Below are 20,699 nucleotides of genomic sequence, written 5' to 3'. Positions count from 1 at the left end.
ATCTCATCTTGTATCCAGGCTAGAGGCTGTATCTCATCTTGTATCCAGGCTAGAGGCTGTATCTCATCTTGTATCCAGGCTAGAGGCTGTATCTCATTTTGTATCCAAGCTAGAGGCTGTATCTCATCTTGTATCCAAGCTAGAGGCTGTATCTCATCTTTTATCCAGGCTAGAGGCTGTATCTCATTTTGTATCCAAGCTAGAGGCTGTATCTCATCTTGTATCCAAGCTAGAGGCTGTATCTCATCTTGTATCCAAGCTAGAGGCTGTATCTCATCTTGTATCCAAGCTAGAGGCTGTATCTCATCTTGAATCCAAGCTAGAGGCTGTATCTCATCTTGTATCCAAGCTAGAGGCTGTATCTCATCTTGTATCCAAGCTAGAGGCCGTATCTCATCTTGTATGCAGGCTAGAGGCCGTATCTCATCTTGTATCCAAGCTAGAGGCTGTATCTCATCTTGTATGCAGGCTAGGGGTTGTATCTCATCTTGTATCTAGGCTGGAGGCTGTATCTCATCTTGTATCCAAGCTAGAGGCTGTATCTCATCTTGTATCCAAGCTAGAGGCTGTATCTCATCTTGTATCCAAGCTAGAGGCTGTATCTCATCTTGTATGCAGGCTAGAGGCCGTATCTCATCTTGTATCCAAGCTAGAGGCTGTATCTCATCTTGTATGCAGGCTAGGGGTTGTATCTCATCTTTTATCTAGGCTGGAGGCTGTATCTCATCTTGTATCCAAGCTAGAGGCTGTATCTCATCTTGTATCCAAGCTAGAGGCTGTATCTCATCTTATATGCAGGCTAGAGGCTGTATCTCATCTTGTAAGCAGGCTAGAGGCCGTATCTCATCTTGTATCCAGGCTAGAGGCCGTATCTCATCTTGTATCCAAGCTAGAGGCTGTATCTCATCTTGTATCCAGGCTAGAGGCTGTATCTCACCTTGTATCCAGGCTAGAGGCCACATCTCATCTTGTATCCAAGCTAGAGGCTGTATCTCATCTTGTATGCAGGCTAGGGGTTGTATCTCATCTTGTATCTAGGCTGGAGGCTGTATCTCATCTTGTATCCAAGCTAGAGGCTGTATCTCATCTTGTATCCAAGCTAGAGGCTGTATCTCATCTTATATGCAGGCTACAGGCTGTATCTCATCTTGTATCCAGGCTAGAGGCTGTATCTCATCTTGTATCCAGGCTAGAGGCCGTATCTCACCTTGTATCCAGGCTAGAGGCCGTATCTCACCTTGTATCCAGGCTAGAGGCCGTATCTCATCTTGTAGCCGGGCTAGAGGCCGTATCTCATCTTGTAGCCGGGCTAGAGGCCGTATCTCATCTTGTAGCCGGGCTAGAGGCCGTATCTCATCTTGTAGCCGGGCTAGAGGCCGTATCTCATCTTGTACCCGGGCTAGAGGCCGTATCTCATCTTGTACCCGGGCTAGAGGCCGTATCTCATCTTGTACCCGGGCTAGAGGCCGTATCTCATCTTGTACCCGGGCTAGAGGCTGTATCTCATCTTGTACCCGGGCTAGAGGCCGTATCTCATCTTGTACCCGGGCTAGAGGCCGTATCTCATCTTGTACCCGGGCTACGGTTGCACCACAGGGTCCTAGAGCCTCCTATTTCCCTAATAATCTTCTCCTTTCCTCTAATATTGGAACCTCTTACATTTCTCATCATTTCAGTCTCACAGAGGAAACTTTATCCCAACATCTCCTTCTTGATGCAAGATTTATTTGTCAATAAGTGTATATTTACTGTTTATTTTTATGTTTTGTATAATATATATTTTTTATTTATTTATTAGTTTTTGTTACTTTCTCGGTATCTGGATGCCATTCGTTAAGATCTTGCTGTGATGTGCTTAAAAAGAAAAGACATTTTAAACGATCAATTTGCATAGAAATGGTGTTGGTTTATCCTGCAATCTTCTCTGGTGTTCACAGGACAGTAACGAGCGCACAGGATAAATATGAGCGGGAAGCCGTTAGAAATAAATATATTTGGTGCTTTTTTTAAGCATTTCTATGCCGGCATGCTTAGAAACCACATACCCTGCAGGCAGCGCTCACTCCCATCATGTAATGAAAGCGCTATGGGAATATGTTCAGGAGCTGACACCACTCTGTGTTTTCTCTAACCCACAGAAAATAGCGGAGAAATCCAAATCGTTACTGAACGGCGGCCAGAAAAACCAGGAACAAGTAAGTAACAGTGTAAAAATATAATACTCATCAAAACCTGGAGACTCACTGCATACATCATACAGCCAGCAAATAGGCTGTTGTACACGCTCCAGTCACATGAGAAGGCTGCCCTCTACATAGGAGGCAGTATTATTGTAGTTATATTCTTGTATATAGGAGGCAGTATTATAGTAGTTATAGTCTTGTACATAGGAGGCAGTATTATAGTAGTTATATTCCTCTACATAGGAGCAGTATTATAGTAGTTATATTCTTGTACATAGGAGGCAATATTATAGTAGTTATATACTTGTACATAGGAGGCAGTATTATAGTAGTTATATTCTTGTACATAGGAGCAGTATTATAGTAGTTATATTCTTGTACATAGGAGCAGTATTATAGTAGTTATATTCTTGTACATAGGAGCAGCATTATAGTAGTTATATTCTTGTACATAGGAGCAGTATTATAGTAGTTATATTCTTGTACATAGGAGCAGTATTATAGTAGCTATATTCTTGTAATAGTAAGCTAGTATATTCTTGTACATAGGAGCAGTATTATAGTAGTTATATTCTTGTACATAGGAGCAGTATTATAGTAGTTATATTCTTGTACATAGGAGCAGTATTATAGTAGTTAATTCTTGTACATAGGAGCAGTATTATAGTAGTTATATTCTTGTACATAGGAGCAGTATTATAGTAGTTATATTCTTGTACATAGGAGCAGTATTATAGGTTATATTCTTGTACATAGGAGCAGTATTATAGTAGTTATATTCTTGTACATAGGAGCAGTATTATAGTAGTTATTTCTTGTACATAGGAGCAGTATTATAGTAGTTATATTCTTGTACATAGGAGCAGTATTATAGTAGTTATATTCTTGTACATAGGAGCAGTATTATAGTAGTTATATTCTGTACATAGAGGCAGTATTATAGTAGTTATATTCTTGTACATAGGAGCAGTATTATAGTAGTTATATTCTTGTACATAGGAGCAGTATTATAGTAGTTATATTCTTGTACAGAGAGCAGTATTATAGTAGTTATATTCTTGTACATAGGAGCAGTATTATAGTAGTTATATTCTTGTACATAGGAGCAGTATTATAGTAGTTATATTCTTGTACATAGGAGCAGTATTATAGTAGTTATATTCTTGTACATAGGAGCAGTATTATAGTAGTTATACTTGTACATAGGAGGCAGTATTATAGTAGTTAATTCTTGTACATAGGAGCAGTATTATAGTAGTTATATTCTTGTACATAGGAGCAGTATTATAGTAGTTATATTCTTGTACATAGGAGCAGTATTATAGTAGTTATATTCTTGTACATAGGAGCAGTATTATAGTAGTTATATTCTTGTACATAGGAGCAGTATTATAGTAGTTATTCTTGTACATAGGAGGCAGTATTATAGTAGTTATATTCTTGTACATAGGAGCAGTATTATAGTAGTTATATTCTTGTACATAGGAGCAGTATTATAGTAGTTATTCTTGTACATAGGAGGCAGTATTATAGTAGTTATATTCTTGTACATAGGAGCAGTATTATAGTAGTTATATTCTTGTACATAGGAGCAGTATTATAGTAGTTATATTCTGTACATAGGAGCAGTATTATAGTAGTTATATTCTTGTACATAGGAGCAGTATTATAGTAGTTATATTCTTGTACATAGGAGCAGTATTATAGTAGTATATTCTTGTACATAGGAGCAGTATTATAGTAGTTATATTCTTGTACATAGGAGCAGTATTATAGTAGTTATATTCTTGTACATAGGGCAGTATTATAGTAGTTATATTCTTGTACATAGGAGCAGTATTATAGTAGTTATATTCTTGTACATAGGAGCAGTATTATAGTAGTTATATTCTTGTACATAGGAGCAGTATTATAGTAGTTATATTCTTGTACATAGGAGCAGTATTATAGTAGTTATATTCTTGTACATAGGAGCAGTATTATAGTAGTTATATTCTTGTACATAGGAGCAGTATTATAGTAGTTATATTCTTGTACATAGGAGCAGTATTATAGTAGTTATATTCTTGTACATAGGAGCAGTATTATAGTAGTTATATTCTTATACATAGGAGGCAGTATTATAGTAGTTATATTCTTGTACATAGGAGGCAGTATTATAGTAGTTATATTCTTGTACATAGGAGCAGTATTATAGTAGTTATATTCCTGTACATAGGAGGTAGTATTATAGTAGTTATAGTCATTTACATAGGAGCAGTATTATAGTAGTTATATTCCTGTTATTAGGAACAGTATTATAGTAGTTATATTCTTGTACATAGGAGGCAGTATTATAGTAGTTATATTCTTGCACATAGGAGCAGTATTATAGTAGTTATATCCTTGTACATAGGAGGCAGTATTATAGTAGTTATATTCCTGTACATAGTAGGCAGTATTATAGTAGTTATACTCTGGTACATAGGAGCAGTATTATAGTAGTTATATTCTTGTACATAGGAGCAGTATTATAGTAGTTATATTATTGTACTACAGACGTGGACACAATTGTTGGTACCCTTTGGTCAATGAAAGAAAAGTCACAATGGTCACAGAAATAACTTTTAATCTGACAAAAGTAATAATAAATTAAAATTCTATAAATGTTAACCAATGAAAGTCAGACATTGTTTTTCAACCATGCTTCAACAGAATTATGTAAAAAATAAACTCATGAAACAGGCATGGACAAAAATGATGGTACCCCTAACTTAATATTTTGTTGCGCAACCTTTTGAGGCAATCACTGCAATCAAACGCTTCCTGTAACTGTCAATGAGACATCTGCACCTCTCAGCAGGTATTTTGGCCCACTCCTCATGAGCAAACTGCTCCAGTTGTGTCCGGTTTGAAGGGTGCCTTTTCCAGACTGCATGTTTCAGCTCCTTCCAAAGATGCTCAATAGGATTGAGGTCAGGGCTCATAGAAGGCCACTTTAGAATAGTCCAATTTTTTCCTCTTAGCCATTCTTGGGTGTTTTTAGCGGTGTGTTTTGGGTCATTGTCCTGTTGCAAGACCCATGACCTGCGACTGAGACCAAGCTTTCTGACACTGGCTAGTACATTTCTCTCTAGAATTCCTTGATAGTCTTGAGATTTCATTGTACCCTGCACAGATTCAAGACACCCTGTGCCAGACGCAGCAAAGCAGCCCCAGAACATAACAGAGCCTCCTCCATGTTTCACAGTAGGGACAGTGTTCTTTTCTTGATATGCTTCATTTTTTCGTCTGTGAACATACAGCTGATGTGCCTTGGCAAAAACTTCGATTTTTGTCTCATCTGTCCACAGGACATTCTCCCAGAAGCTTTGTGGCTTGTCAACATGTAGTTTGGCATATTCCAGTCTTGCTTTTTTATGATTCGTTTTCAACAATGGTGTCCTCCTTGGTCGTCTCCCATGTAGTCCACTTTGGCTCAAACAACGACGGATGGTGCGATCTGACACTGATGTTCCTTGAGCATGAAGTTCACCTTGAATCTCTTTAGAAGTCTTTCTAGGCTCTTTTGTTACCATTCGGATTATCCGTCTCTTAGATTTGTCATCAATTTTCCTCCTGCGGCCACGTCCAGGGAGGTTGGCTACAGTCCCATGGATCTTAAACTTATGAATAATATGTGCAACTGTACTCACAGGAACATCTAGTTGCTTGGAGATGGTCTTATAGCCTTTACCTTTAACATGCTTGTCTATAATTTTCTTTCTGATCTCTTGAGACAGCTCTTTCCTTTGCTTCCTCTGGTCCATGTCGAGTGTGGTACACACCATATCACCAAACAACACAGTGATTACCTGGAGCCATATATATAGGCCCAATGGCTGATTACAAGGTTGTAGACACCTGTGATGCTAATTAGTGGACACACCTTGAATTAACATGTCCCTTTGGTCACATTATGTTCTGTGTTTTCTAGGGGTACCATCATTTTTGTCCATGCCTGTTTCATGAGTTTATTTTTTTTACATAATTCTGTTGAAGCATGGTTGAAAAACAATGTCTGACTTTCATTGGTTAACATTTATAGAATTTTAATTTATTACTTTTGTCAGATTAAAGTTATTTCTGTGACCATTGTGACTTTTTCTTTCATTGACCAAAGGGTACCAACAATTTTGTCCACGTCTGTAGGAGCAGTATTATAGTAGTTATATTCTTGTACATAGGAGCAGTATTATAGTAGTTATATCCTTGTGCATAGGAGCAGTATTATAGTAGTTATACTCTGGTACATAGGAGCAGTATTATAGTAGTTATATTCTTGTACATAGGAGCAGTATTATAGTAGTTATATTCTTGTACATAAGAGCAGTATTATAGTAGTTATATTCTTGTACATAGGAGCAGTATTATAGTAGTTATCTTCTTGTACATAGGAGCAGTATTATAGTAGTTATCTTCTTGTACATAGGAGCAGTATTATAGTAGTTATATTCTTGTACATAGGAGCAGTATTATAGTAGGTATATTCTTGTACATAGGAGCAGTATTATAGTAGTTATATTCTTGTACATAGGAGCAGTATTATAGTAGTTATATTCTTGTACATAGGAGCAGTATTATAGTAGGTATATTCTTGTACATAGGAGCAGTATTATAGTAGTTATATTCTTGTACATAGGAGCAGTATTATAGTAGTTATCTTCTTGTACACAGGAGCAGTATTATGGTAGTTATATTCTTGTACATAGGAGGCAGTATTATAGCAGTTATATTCTTGTACATAGGAGGCAGTATTATAGTAGTTATATTCTTGTACATAGGAGGCAGTATTATAGTAGTTATATTCTTAACCATATTTCTTTTTATTATGGAAAGAAAAATCCAGGCCAGAGCCCGCACATGACATTACAATGTTGACAATAAAGCATCAGATGGTAGTCGAGCATACATGTCATGAGTAGGTATTACAAGCTATCATCGTCAATGAACAATAACTGACATCAAGTAAAAGGGGGGAAGAGAGGGATAAGGACCAATCAGGGAGGGAAGGAGGGAGGGAAACACGGAAATGAAAAGACTTCTGCTCTATTATGCAAAATTTCTATGAACTTTCCACGGAGACCACAGTTTTAAGAAGCGAGAGCGTGAGTTAGTCTCCCAATGCGCAAGCTCCTCAAAACGGTAGATCTGGTCCACCTTGTCAGTCCACATGAGAAGAGTCGGCGGGGAATCATTTTTCCACAAAAAGGGGATGAGTAATTTAGCCGCTGTAAGCAGCATCGTTGGAAGGTTATGTTTAGCGGGGGTGAAAGAGCTATTGGGGCACCATAGTAGAACGAGCTTAGCGTCCAATGACATCTTAGTATGGCATATCTGATTAACCATTGCCTCAATCGATTTCCAAAACGGTTGGATCTTGTGACAGAGCCACCAAATGTGTGACAAAGAGCCAGTGCCTGAGCCACATCTCCAACATGCTGCAGGGACTTCCGGGTTTAGTTTGTGCAAAAACTCAGGTGTCTTATACCACCTACTAAGAAGCTTAAAGGAATTCTCTTGGATCCTCACACATCTATTGAAGCCGTGCGAGTGAGCCAAGATAAACGCCTTCTCCGGCTCTGTAAGGGACAAGGAAAGCTCCCGTTCCCAGGAGGTCACAAAACGCAGCTCCGGGGGTAGGGAGGAGAGTAATTCTTTATACATCTGAGATAATGGCCTAGGGGGGGGCTTGGTAGACAAAACCTTCTTTTCAAGCCAAGAGGGGGAGTTAGTACCCGTGAAAGGTCCAATACACTTTCTAATATCCCTTTGGAAATTTGCTAAATGGAAAAAAGGTGCACCTTTGACCTCAGGGAGTTCCAGTACTGAGTCACAATTTAAACTGCCATCCGGGAGAAGGACATCCCGCAGAGAAATAACAGCGAGCTTAGACCAAATCCCGGAGGGGTTCAACACAGCAGGGTGAATGTGGCTTTGAAGGAGGTTAAGAGGCATACCAGGATTGGGAAAGGTAAAAGTTTGAGATTGAACCATCTTGGACCATTCTACCAACATACCCTTCCAAACCGGGGAGGAATATTGATGATTGGCAGAAATAGGCCTAATGCCCCACAGAGTAAGTAGCTCTTGGCTTGTAAATAGTGCCCTTTCAAGACGGGAGCAAAGGGAGTCAGATTGGCGCGACATAGTCGCTACACACCTACAAAGCTGCACAGCAGTGTAATAAAGCTTCACATCTGGCATTCCAAAACCTCCAAACTTCCTATCTCTTGTGAGAACAGAATAAGCTATACGAGGTGATTTGCCATTCCACAAGAAGCGTGTAAACACTCTACGCACTTCAGTGAAATACGAGTTCGGTAGCCAAATAGGGAGTACTTGCAACAAGTAGAGGAATTTGGGAAGAATAAAGGTCTTAAGGTAGTTTTTTCTCCCTACCCAGGAGACAAATGGAAGCTTCAAATTCTGTAAGTGCGTACGGACAGATTTCAGGAGCGGTATATAGTTAAGAGAAGCCAGATCCTGAACATTGGCCGATATATGAGTCCCCAAATACGTAATGTCTCTGGAGGCCCAAGTGAATGGAGTTGCACGCTTAAGAGCATTAATCACCGCCTGTGGACAGGAAATGTTGAGTGCCATGGATTTCCCATAGTTAATTTTAAAATTGGATATAAACCCAAAGTCTTCAAATATGTCCAATAGTTTGGGCAAGGCTTCTTTAGGGTTAGAGGTCATGACTAGAAGATCGTCCGCGAATGCTGCAGTAACATGAGAATAGGAACCAATCCGGAGGCCTTTAATATCTGGGTCCACTCTGATTCTACACAGGAGAGTCTCCATCACTAATATAAATAGTGCAGGAGAGAGGGGGCAACCCTGCCTCGTCCCATTAGTGATGCGAAATGGTGGCGACAAAGCGCCGTTAACTTTGACCCTGGCAGAGGGGGACGAATATAAAGTATATATGGCTGCAATGAATTGGTCTGGGAGGCCAAACCTCGACAGGGTCCGCGACATAAAGTGCCAGCTGACCCTGTCGAAGGCCTTTTCCGCATCAGTACTCACCAACACTAAGGGCTTAGAGGATCTTTTAGCCCAATTTACAAGATGGAGAAGCCGTATCGTATTTTCCGACCCCTGTCTGCCATGGACAAAGCCAACTTGTTCTTCATGGACAATGTCAGGAAGAACTTCCTGAAGCCTTGTAGCCAAGATCTTCGCCCACCACTTCACATCACAATTAAGCAACGAGATCGGCCTATAGTTACTGCAGCAAGTCGGGTCCTTATTCTCCTTATGCAGGACAGTGATGTGCGCCAATAAAGAGTGAGGAGCTAGGGAGCCACCAGAAAGAAGGTAATTACATAAATCCCTGAAACGGGGAATTAAGACGTCCTTAAAGGACTTGTAATAAGTAATAGAGAAACCGTCTGGGCCCGGGCTTTTACCCGAAGGGATGGACGCGAGCACCTTATGAATCTCAGAATCAGTAATGGGTCCAGTTAGCTGTGATGCCTTGGTTGAGGATATAGAGGGAAGGTCTAGAGTCTGTAAAAACTTATCCGTGGCCTCTGAAAGATCGCCAGCAGTGGCTCCCCCAGGGGAAGGTAAGTTATATAAAGCTTCATAGAAGGCGCAAAATGTCTTAGCAATATCAGGAGTGGATTTGTGCATTTTACCCTTGGGGTCCTTAATAGAGGAAACAAAGGAGTCAGAGAACTGCTTCTTGGCAATCGCCGACATCAGTCTGTTTCCTCTATCCCCATGTGCATAGGCTCTAAATCGTGAGCGCAGGACTAATTTAGCTGAAGTGACATTTAATAGGTTTTTTAAGCGTACTCTAGCTTCAGTAAGTTCCGTCATGTAGTGTTTGGCCTGTGACTCCTTGTGGAAGGATTCAAGGCGAGCAATCTCCGCTAGCAAAGCATCCACTGCCTGCGTCCTTTGCTTCTTCACATGAGCCCCCAATGCGATAAGCTCTCCCCTTAGTACTACCTTATGGGATTCCCACAGTATAGAAGGAGAAGGAGGAGGATCAGGTGTGCCGTTAAGCTCAAAAAATTCGGAAATCACAGCCTTGATCTTGCAAGCGTGGGTGGGATCCAAAATCAAGGTGTCATTTAGACGCCATAAGCGTTCTTTTCTTTGTGGTCCGGACAGAGAGAGTTGAATGATGACAGGAGCGTGATCAGACAGTGTGATACTGCCAATCCGGGCCCCAGAGACATTACGTATATGTGAGTCAGATAGGAACAAGTAATCCAGTCTATGGAAGGACGACTTGGCATGGGAATAAAATGTATAATCTCGGCCATTGGGATTCAAGGTACGCCAGACATCTCGGACCTTCAATTTTCTCAGGGAGGTTTTAAGCCGTTTCAAAAGCCTATAAGACACAGACGGTCTACCCACTGAGGTGTCCACCGCCGGTTCCAGGGCCACATTGAAGTCGCCCCCTAAGACTAATAATCCATCAGAGAAAGTTGACAGCAAATCAAGGGTCTGAACGAGCCATGGTACTTGGCCCCTGTTGGGCGCATAGAGATTGGCAAATGTAACTGGCGAATCACCCAGAACCCCCTTTACAAAAATGAACCTACCCTCCGGATCCGCCGAAACAGAAGTGTGCTTAAATGGGAGATTTTTGTGCAGAACCACACTGACTCCTCTACTGGCAGAATCATGCGTACTATGAAACCACTGGACAAATTTCTTAGGGGGGAGGTTGGGGATTTTACCTGTTCTGAAATGAGTCTCCTGCAGAAAGGCAACTGAGACTTTATCCCTCAGAAGGAGAGAAAGGATTTGGGACCTTTTGCATGGCTCGTTCAGCCCATGAACATTTAGTGAGGCGACTACAATGGAAGACATGACAGCAGATGTTCAAAGGAAAAATAGCGTAATATACCCATGGAAGTGTCAAAGAGCGCATAGTATGTATGAGCAGAGTAAGGAAAATGAGGAAAAGAAGGGGAGGGGGAAACAAAAAAAGGGGTAAGAAAAACAACAATCAACATGGTAAACTGGCAATATACCAGCTCAGATAGAGCATACATCCAAAAAGGAGTGAGTGCTTCACCTATCACCATCCAAGACAGGGTTGGACTGGCGAGGGGGCAGGAAAAGCACCCTATGGTCTATAACAAAAAGAGACCAACAACAGAAAATGCGTCCAGCACCGGTAACGGTCCGGTCATTACCCTTCAGGGGGGAAACCAAGTTCTCAGTTCAGAGATAACGTTCAGCACAAGATAAAGAAGCCGTACCCTTCTTCCATGACATCGTATTCCAACAGCAAACGTGGAAAAAACAAATAAACCAGGCCCAAAAAAGAGCAGAAAGAGAAGCCAGGTGCTCCTCTAGTTATATCAAAACTGGAGGATGTTAAGCATACATCTCTAAGCCTGGTGAAAAAAGGTGACATCGCAGGCCTTCCAGCTTACAGGAAACATAACGTAAATCAAGTGGGGGCCCTCTCCATCTTGCCTCTACCCGGGCGCTCCGGTCTGCCTGATGCGGCCTTCTGCCAGGCCGAGACACGTGGTGGAGCAGGTAGGGGGCCATCTTGGTCGGCCGGCAACCAGGAAGGAATATCCACCGGAGGGACATCCAGCGAATTCCAGACCGAAGCGAGGTCAGCAGGAGACCGAATGGTAAGTACTTTACCGTTCCTGGAGACAGCCAGTCCAAAGGGGTATAGCCACCGAAACGGCGTAGATGTTTTCCTCAGGACATCCAGGAGGGGCTTCAGCAGGCGTCGCTTCGCCAAGGTGGATGGCGCCAGATCTTGGTACATCTGAAATGGTGTGCCGTCATACTCAAGGACATCCATCTCTCTTTGTTTCTTCAAGAGGGCCGCAGTATCCACGTAGCTTAAAAGGCCGCAGATGACGTCACGTGGGGGTTCTTGCGGCTTAGGCCTGGGGCGCAGCGCCCTGTGTATCCGCTCCACTACAATGCTGGCCGCTCTCTCAGAATCTAGCAGCATGGAGAAAATTTCGCGCGCCACTGTCGGTAAGGCCTCGGCCGCAATCGATTCAGGTAGGCCGCGAATTCGGATGTTGCGCCTTCGGCTGCGGTTCTCCTGATCCTCAAGCTTAAAGAAAGCTTCATTCAGTAAGGCCTTATGAGTCGCCAGCACCTCCGATGCTTTGCTTTCATAGGATATGATAGATTCTTGCGCTTCTTCTAGCGCGACCACCCTCTGGCCTAGATGCCTCAGGTCATCTTTTATGTCAGAGAGATCCTGTTTAATCGGTGAAAGGGCGGATTCCAGGACCCGTCGGAGAGTCCGCTCTGACATAGGTGGTTCTCTGGGTCTCCTTTCCGAAACATCGGAGCCGCTGCATGCATCTGAGAGATCTCCTATATCGGAGTCGTGCGCAACAGATTCCGCCATATTGGGGCCTTTCTGTGCCACAAGCCTCGGCGTTTTCCGGAGGAATTTCTCCATCTCGGGCTGTTTGGAGTGCCGCGGGGTCGTCTCTGCACTTCCTCTGGTCTTGTCCTTGCCAGGTTTCCCCATAATATAGCAAAATCATAGGCTTAATTAGGGCAAATGAGCCGGAATGCTGGAGGAGCTCAAGCTCGTGCGGCCATCCAGCAGCGTGGCTAGGCTCCGCCCCCAGTAGTTATATTCTTGTACATAGGAGCAGTATTATAGTAGTTATATCCTTGTGCATAGGAGGCATATTATAGTAGTTATATTCTTGTACATAGGAGCAGTATTATAGTAGGTATATTCTTGTACATAGGAGCAGTATTATAGTAGTTATATTCTTGTACATAGGAGCAGTATTATAGTAGTTATATCCTTGTGCATAGGAGGCAGTATTATAGTAGTTATATTCTTGTACATAGGAGGCAGTATTATAGTAGTTATATTCTTGTACATAGGAGCAGTATTATATAGTTATATTCTTGTACATAGGAGCAGTATTATAATAGTTATATTCTTGTACATAGAGAGCAGTATTATAATAGTTAGATTCTTGTACATAAGGAGCAGTATTATAGTAGTGATAAGTTCTTGTACATAGGAGCAGTATTATAGTAGTTATCTTCTTGTACATAGGAGCAGTATTATAGTAGTTATATTCTTGTACATAGGAGCAGTATTATAGTAGTTATATTCTTGTACATAGGAGCAGTATTATAGTAGTTATATTCTTGTACATAGGAGCAGTAGTTTACAGGAGCATATTAGGGTAGTTATATTCTTGTACACAGGAGGCAGTATTAATGGTCAGTTATATTCTTGTACATAGGAGGCAGTATTATATAGTTATATTCTTGTACATAGGAGGCAGTATTATAGTAGTTATATTCTTGTACATAGGAGCAGTATTATAGTAGGTATATTCCTTGTACATAGGAGCAGTATTATAGTAGTTATATTCTTGTACATAGGAGGCAGTATTATAGTAGTTATATTCTTGTACATAGGAGCAGTATTATAGTAGTTATATTCTTGTACATAGGAGCAGTATTATAGTAGTTATATTCTTGTACCATAGGAGCAGTATTATAGTAGTTATATTCTTGTACATAGAGGCAGTATTATAGTAGTTATATTCTTGTACATAGGAGCAGTATTATAGTAGTTATCTTCTTGTACATAGGAGCAGTATTATAGTAGTTATATTCTTGTACATAGGAGCAGTATTATAGTAGTTATATTCTTGTACATAGGAGGCAGTATTATAGTAGTTTATATTCTTGTACATAGAGGCAGTATTATAGTAGTTATATTCTTGTACATAGGGAGCAGTATTATAGTAGTTATATTCTTTGTACATAGGAGCAGTATTATAGTAGTTATAGTCATTGTACATAGGAGCAGTATTATAGTAGTTATATTCCTGTACATTAGGAGGCAGTATTATAGTAGTTATATTCTTGTACATAGGATGCAGTATTATAGTAGTTATATTCTTGTAACATAGGAGCAGTATGAATATAGTAGTATAATCTGGTACAGAGGAGCAGTATTATAGTAGTTATATTCTTGTACATGAGCAGTATTATAGTAGTTATAGTCATGTACATAGGAGCAGTATTATAGTAGTTATATTCTGGTACTAGAGCAGTATTATAGTAGTTTATATTCTTGTACATAGGAGCAGTATTATAGTAGTATATTCTGGTACATAGGAGCAGTAGTATAGTAGTTATATTCTTGTACATAGGAGCAGTATTATAGTAGTTATATTCCTTGTACATAGGAGGCAGTAAGTATAGATAGTTTATATCTTGTACATAGGAGCAGTATTAGTAGTTATATTCTTGTACATAGGAGCAGTATTATAGTAGTTATATTCTTGACATAGGAAGCAGTATTATAGTAGTTTATATCTTGTACAAGGAGCAGTATTATAGTAGTTATATTCTTGTCATAGGAGCAGTATTATAGTAGTTATATTCTGGTACTAGGAGCAGTATTATAGTAGTTATAGTCTTGTACATAGGAGCAGTATTATAGTAGTTATATTCTTGTACATAGGAGCAGTATTATAGTAGTTATATTCTTGTACATAGGATGTCAGTATTATAGTAGTTATATTCTTGTACATAGAGCAGTATTATAGTAGTTATATCCTTGTACATAGGAGCAGTATTATAGTAGTTATATCTCTGTACATAGGACAAGTATTATAGTAGTTATAGTCTTGTCATAGGAGCAGTATTATAGTAGTTATATTCTGTACATAGGAGCAGTATTATAGTAGTTATATTCTTGTACATAGGAGCAGTAGTATAGTAGTTATATTCCTTGGACATAGGAGCAGTATTATAGTAGTTATATCCTTGTACATAGGAGGCAGTATTATAGTAGTTATATTCTGGTACATAGGAGCAGTATTATAGTAGTTATATTCTTGTACATAGGAGCAGTATTATAGTAGTTATATTCTTGTACATAGGAGCAGTATTATAGTAGTTATATCTTGTACATAGGAAGCAGTATTATAGTAGTTATTCTTGTAACATAGGAGCAGTATTATAGTAGTTATATTCTTGTACATAGGAGCAGTATTATAGGTAGTTATATCTGGTACATAGGAGCAGTATTATACTAGTTATATTCTTGTAACATAGGAGCAGTATTAGAGTAGTTATATTCTTGTACATAGAGCAGTATTATAGTAGTTATATTCTTGTACATAGGAGCAGTATTATAGTAGTTATATTCTTGTGCATAGGAGGCAGTATTATAGTAGTTATATTCTTGTACAGAGGAGCAGTATTATAGTAGTTATATTCTTGTACATAGGGAGGCAGTATTATAGTAGTTATATTCTTGTACATAGAGCAGTATTATAGTAGTTATATTCTTGTACATAGGAGCAGTATTATAGTATTTATATTCTTGTAGCAGTAGAGAGCAGTATTATAGTAGTTATATTCTTGTACATAGGAGCAGTATTATAGTAGTTATATTCTTGTACATAGGAGCAGTATTATAGTAGTTATCTTCTTGTACATAGGAGCAGTATTATAGTAGTTATTCTTGTACATAGGAGCAGTATTATAGTAGTTATATTCTTGTACATAGGGAGCAGTATTATAGTAGTTATATCTTGTACAAGGAGGCAGTATTATAGTAGTTATATTCTTGTACATAGGAGGCAGTATTATAGTAGTTATATTCTTGTACATAGGAGCAGATTATAGTAGTGATATATTGTACCGTAGGAGCAGCTATTCTAATAGTTATATTCTTGTACATAGGAGCAGTATTATAGTAGTTTATATTCTTTGACATAAGAGCAGTATTATAGTAGTTATATTCTTGTACAGAGGAGCAGTATTATAGTAGTTATCTTCTTGTACATAGGAGGCAGTATTATAGCTAGTTATATTCTTGTACATAGGAGCAGTATTATAGTAGTTATATTCTTGTACACTAGCCGAGCAGTTATATAGTAGTTATATTCCTTTACATAGAGGCAGTATTATAGTAGTTATCTTCTTGTACACATGGGAGGCCAGTATTATGTAGTTATATTTCTTGTACATAGGAGCTAGTATTATAATCAGTTATATTCCTTGTACATAGACGGCAGTATTCTAATAGTTATATTTCTTGTACATAAGAGGCAGTTATTATGGTAGTTCTATCTTGTACATAGGAGCCAGTATTATAGTAGTATATCCTTGTACATAGGAGGCAGTATTATAGTAGTTATTCTTCTTGTACATAGGAAGGCAGTATTATAGTAGTTATATTCTTGGACATAGGAGCAGTATTATAGTAGTTACTTCTTGTACACAGGAGCAGTATTATAGTAGTTATATTCTGTACATAGGAGGCAGTATTATAGCAGTTATATTCTTGTACATAGGAGGCAGTATTATAGTAGTTATATTCTTGTACATAGGAGGCAGTATTATAGTAATATATTATTTTACATAGGAGCCAGTATTATAGTAGATTATTCTTGTACATAGGAGCAGTATTATAGTAGTTATATTCTTGTACATAGGAGCAGTATTATAGTAGTTATATTCTTGTACATAGGAGCAGTATTATAGTAGTTATATTCTTGTACATAGGAGGCAGTATTATAGTAGTTATATTCTTGTACATAGGAGGCATGTATTATAGTAGTTACTTCTTGTACATAGGAGCAGTATTATAGTAGTTATATTCTTGTACACAGGAGCAGTATTATAGTAGTTATATTCTTGTATATAGGAGGCAGTATTATAGTAGTTATATTCTTGTACATAGGAGGCAGTATTATAGTAGTTATATTCTTGTACATAGGAGCAGTATTATAGTAGTTATATTCTTGTACATAGGAGCAGTATTATAGTAGTTATATTCTTGTACATAGGAGCAGTATTATAGTAGTTATATTCTTGTACATAGGAGCAGTATTATAGTAGTTATATTATTGTACATAGGAGCAGTGTTATAGTAGTTATATTCCTGTACATAGGAGGCAGTATTATAGTAGTTATACTCTTGTACATAGGAGCAGTATTATAGTAATTATATTCTTGTACAGAGGAGCAGTATTATAGTAGTTATACTCTTGTACATAGGAGCAGTATTATAGTAATTATATTCTTGCCTCACCAAACCAAAAAGACCACACTTAAAATACAGATACATACTTTATTACATAATATAAAATTAGACATACAATAAGTTGATAAGACAAATGACAGTTAAGCGCTATGACTGATAATGACCCTACCAGACTCGGGGTCTGCTCTACCTCCTCAACAAGACCCCCTTACATCCAGATGTGCGGCAGTGATGTAAATAGTGTTTATCCGGATAGTTATTACATCTTTAGCTCCTCCTGACACCGTACCTTATATACTCTACTGCTGCTTTGGCCAAATCCCAAACCGTTGTGTAGTCCGAGGTACAAACACCTTTCGCAAAATATTCAGCATCGAGATGTGGCCATACAGAGGCAAGAGAGTAAATCAAGCAATGTGTCAATGAAGAACAAAGGGAGAACAGAGTAAACAAGTAGAAACTGTATATATAAAGTACAGAGGACACAGGAAGGAGCTTTCTGTGCAGATATTCAGACAGACACTGGAAGTACTAGTTGCCTTTTGGATCCATACTGGTCATTTCTTAGTCCGTGGCCCCTTCTAGGTTTCTGCCCTATGTGAGGGGACACGTCCGTCGATGGCGGACAGCTTCACCCCCTGATTTGCGGTTGCCTTCCAGTCCGCGCTCAGCCGCCAGCGCTGGTGAACCCGTTGTCATAGAATAAATGGAGAGTTTTATCCAAAGTGTCACCTTGCGGAGGGGAAGTGTCTGTTTCCTATACATTTAATAATTTCATGTCTCCGTCGCTTCTTCTGGAGACTAAAGGAGCTGACATAGGATTCAGCATGAAGGCTGCGTCGCTAATCAGATTAAGGCGAGCGCTCTCGCCCGGGCTTCCTGACCTTGAGAGATATTAGCAAGGATTGTGGGTGATGTGAGGAAAAACATACGGATTTCTTCTTGAGCGAAATAATAGGATGATGCGAGCGGAGTCCTGTCCTCGCCTCCTCCCCAACGCTCCACAGATTTAGAGGTCACGAGTATTAATACAATAAAAGTGTCATTGCCGTAAAGGTCAAAGCAGGAGTCAAGTACGAGAGGCCAAAGTCACCTTCTGGTCACCGCGAGATGTCAAGATTGGACAGGGGGGGTGTTGACTTCTCCAAAACAATAAGACCATCCAGGAGTCAACTAATCCAAAGGAAGTGATCGTCACTAATGGTGATACTGAGGGGTTAACCCGTTCCCATGCTCTTATATAAAGGCCTACACCAATGGTCGATAGAAGCTGGTCTCCACCATAAGGCCCCTGCAAACAGCAACCTAGATCTCTGCTTCCTGTACTGTAGCTGTGGAGAAAGAGATGCCGACTCGGAGCTTTCAAGTGCAACAAGAGCTGTGGTTTAAGGTCATGTTCACACTACAAGCAAATCCGACATAGGCGGCTGACACTCCAGCGCATGTGCAATGTGATATGCATCGGATCCGCACGAGGACTCGTCCCGTTCAGGCGGCTTGCCCCATGCTGAATCTGTGCCTATGAGCGACATTACAAACACCCCCTTCACATGCATTGAATATGTGAACGGACCCAAGTAAGGGCTTGTTCACATGGCTGGTTTTTCATGCAGATTTCATGCTGCAGAAATAAACATTGACATGTCAGTTCTTCAGGTTTGTGAAGAGCCGTTAACACGGGCCGAGAATCTGCCAGATAATTCATAACTCGTTGGCGATTATCTGACGGTGTAATATTGCCGCCGATGAACCGATGAATGAGCAAAACGCTCTTTTATCAGGTAATACATCCCTTGTGTGGACCCAGAAATCGTTGTTTGCCGGCAGCAGATCACGCTGTGTAATCCGCCCTGCTGCCGGCAAACAGTGATCCTGTGTGAGGGCGAGCGATGGCATAGCGATCACTGCCCCCCATCCTGTGAAGGAGATCACTGCATGGAAATGTCTCCACTGACGAGCAGACGATTGTCGGGAAGGAACGCTTCTGTATGAGAACGAGCGATGGAATTAGTGATGGCTGCATGTAAATGTGTCTCCTCCACTGACGAGCAGACGATTGTCGGGAAGGAACGCTTCTGTATGGGGATGAGTGATGGCTGCATGTAAATGTCTCCACTGACGAGCAGACGATTGTTGCGAAGGAATGCTTCTGTATGGGGATGAGTGATGGCTGCATGTAAATGTCTCCACTGACGAGCAGACGATTGTTGCGAAGGAATGCTTCTGTATGGGGATGAGTGATGGCTGCATGTAAATGTCTCCACTGACGAGCAGACGATTGTTGCGAAGGAATGCTTCTGTATGGGGATGAGTGATGGCTGCATGTAAATGTCTCCACTGACGAGCAGACGATTGTCTGGAAGGAACGCTTCTGTATGGGGATGAGTGATGGCTGCATGTAAATGTCTCCTCCACTGACGAGCAGACGATTGTCGGGAAGGAACGCTTCTGTATGGGAACAAGCGATGGCATTAGTGATCACTGCTCCACATACTGTGGAGGAGATTGCTGCATGTAAATGTGTCTCCTCCACTGACGAGCAGACGATTGTCGGGAAGGAATGCTTCTGTATGGGGATGAGTGATGGCATTAGTGATGGCTGCATGTAAATGTGTCTCCTCCACTGACGAGCAGGAAATTGTCAGGAAGGAACTCTTCTGTATTGGGAACAAGCGATGGCATTAGTGATCACTGCTCCACATACTGTGGAGGAGATCGCTGCATGTAAATGTGTCTCCTCCACTGACGAGCAGGAGATTACCAGGAAGGAACGCTTCCTCCCCAACAATCACCTGCTGTATCATCCCATCTAAAGGGACATCCTGGTAGGAAGCTGCACGCAGACTAGCTGCATTGAGCTCAGGTGGAAGTGCTGTCCCCCTGTGAACATAGCCTACGAGTAAGTCCAGGTATAATGCATGTGGATAGGTGTTTCACAGCCCAAGTCACACATTGCAGAAAGCATCCTGGTTGACATATGACTGTGCTGCAGATTTTCATGTCCACCTGCACAATCCGCGTCATAAGTGATCCGCCACACCTGCACCCACCCTAGGCCTGCATCGAGGAGCTCAGAAATGTTAGTCGTTCAGGACGCAGCCTGGAAGATCTACTGGGATCTCACAAAATGAGGAGATCGAGCTGAAGAGGCTCAGAGACGGCGGGGTTAATAGGTGACCCCTGGTTTTTGACGCATAGAACATGTTGCATCCATGTTTGGGACCATCCCAGTCCTTAGTCATAGTGTGTAGTCACTGAGCCGACGTGTCTGCACCCCCACAACGTATTAATCATCAGCGTCATAGAGATGCAAAGAAAGATCCCGAGTGAAGATGTGCGAGAGGCGAGCCTTGGAACGGATCGGGGTCTGACCAGAGACTGACCAGAGCGCCCTCTTCTCCATGTTCTAGCTTTGCTATCCCCAGTGGAGTATCTACCACAGAGGCATGCCTCTTGACTGCCCACGGGGCGATGGGCATTGCTTCTCCTCTCCA

At 40.7% G+C, this 20,699-nt stretch overlaps 1 protein-coding gene across 7 annotated transcripts in view; it reads left to right on the top strand.

Moving 5' to 3' along the window:
* Positions 1-20,699, top strand: part of TSNARE1 (t-SNARE domain containing 1) — a 246,532-nt gene that overhangs the window by 86,625 nt on the left and 139,208 nt on the right. For all 7 annotated transcript variants that reach the window (XM_044294657.1, XM_044294656.1, XM_044294654.1 and 4 more), the window contains one exon: positions 2,139-2,195. In XM_044294657.1, coding sequence (XP_044150592.1) covers positions 2,139-2,195 — 57 coding nt within the window. The remainder of the gene's footprint in view (positions 1-2,138; positions 2,196-20,699) is intronic.

This window comes from Bufo gargarizans, chromosome 5 (genome assembly GCF_014858855.1).
Source record: "Bufo gargarizans isolate SCDJY-AF-19 chromosome 5, ASM1485885v1, whole genome shotgun sequence".
NCBI classification, from domain to species: domain Eukaryota; kingdom Metazoa; phylum Chordata; class Amphibia; order Anura; family Bufonidae; genus Bufo; species Bufo gargarizans.
This window is presented reverse-complemented; position numbering and strand designations above follow the sequence as displayed.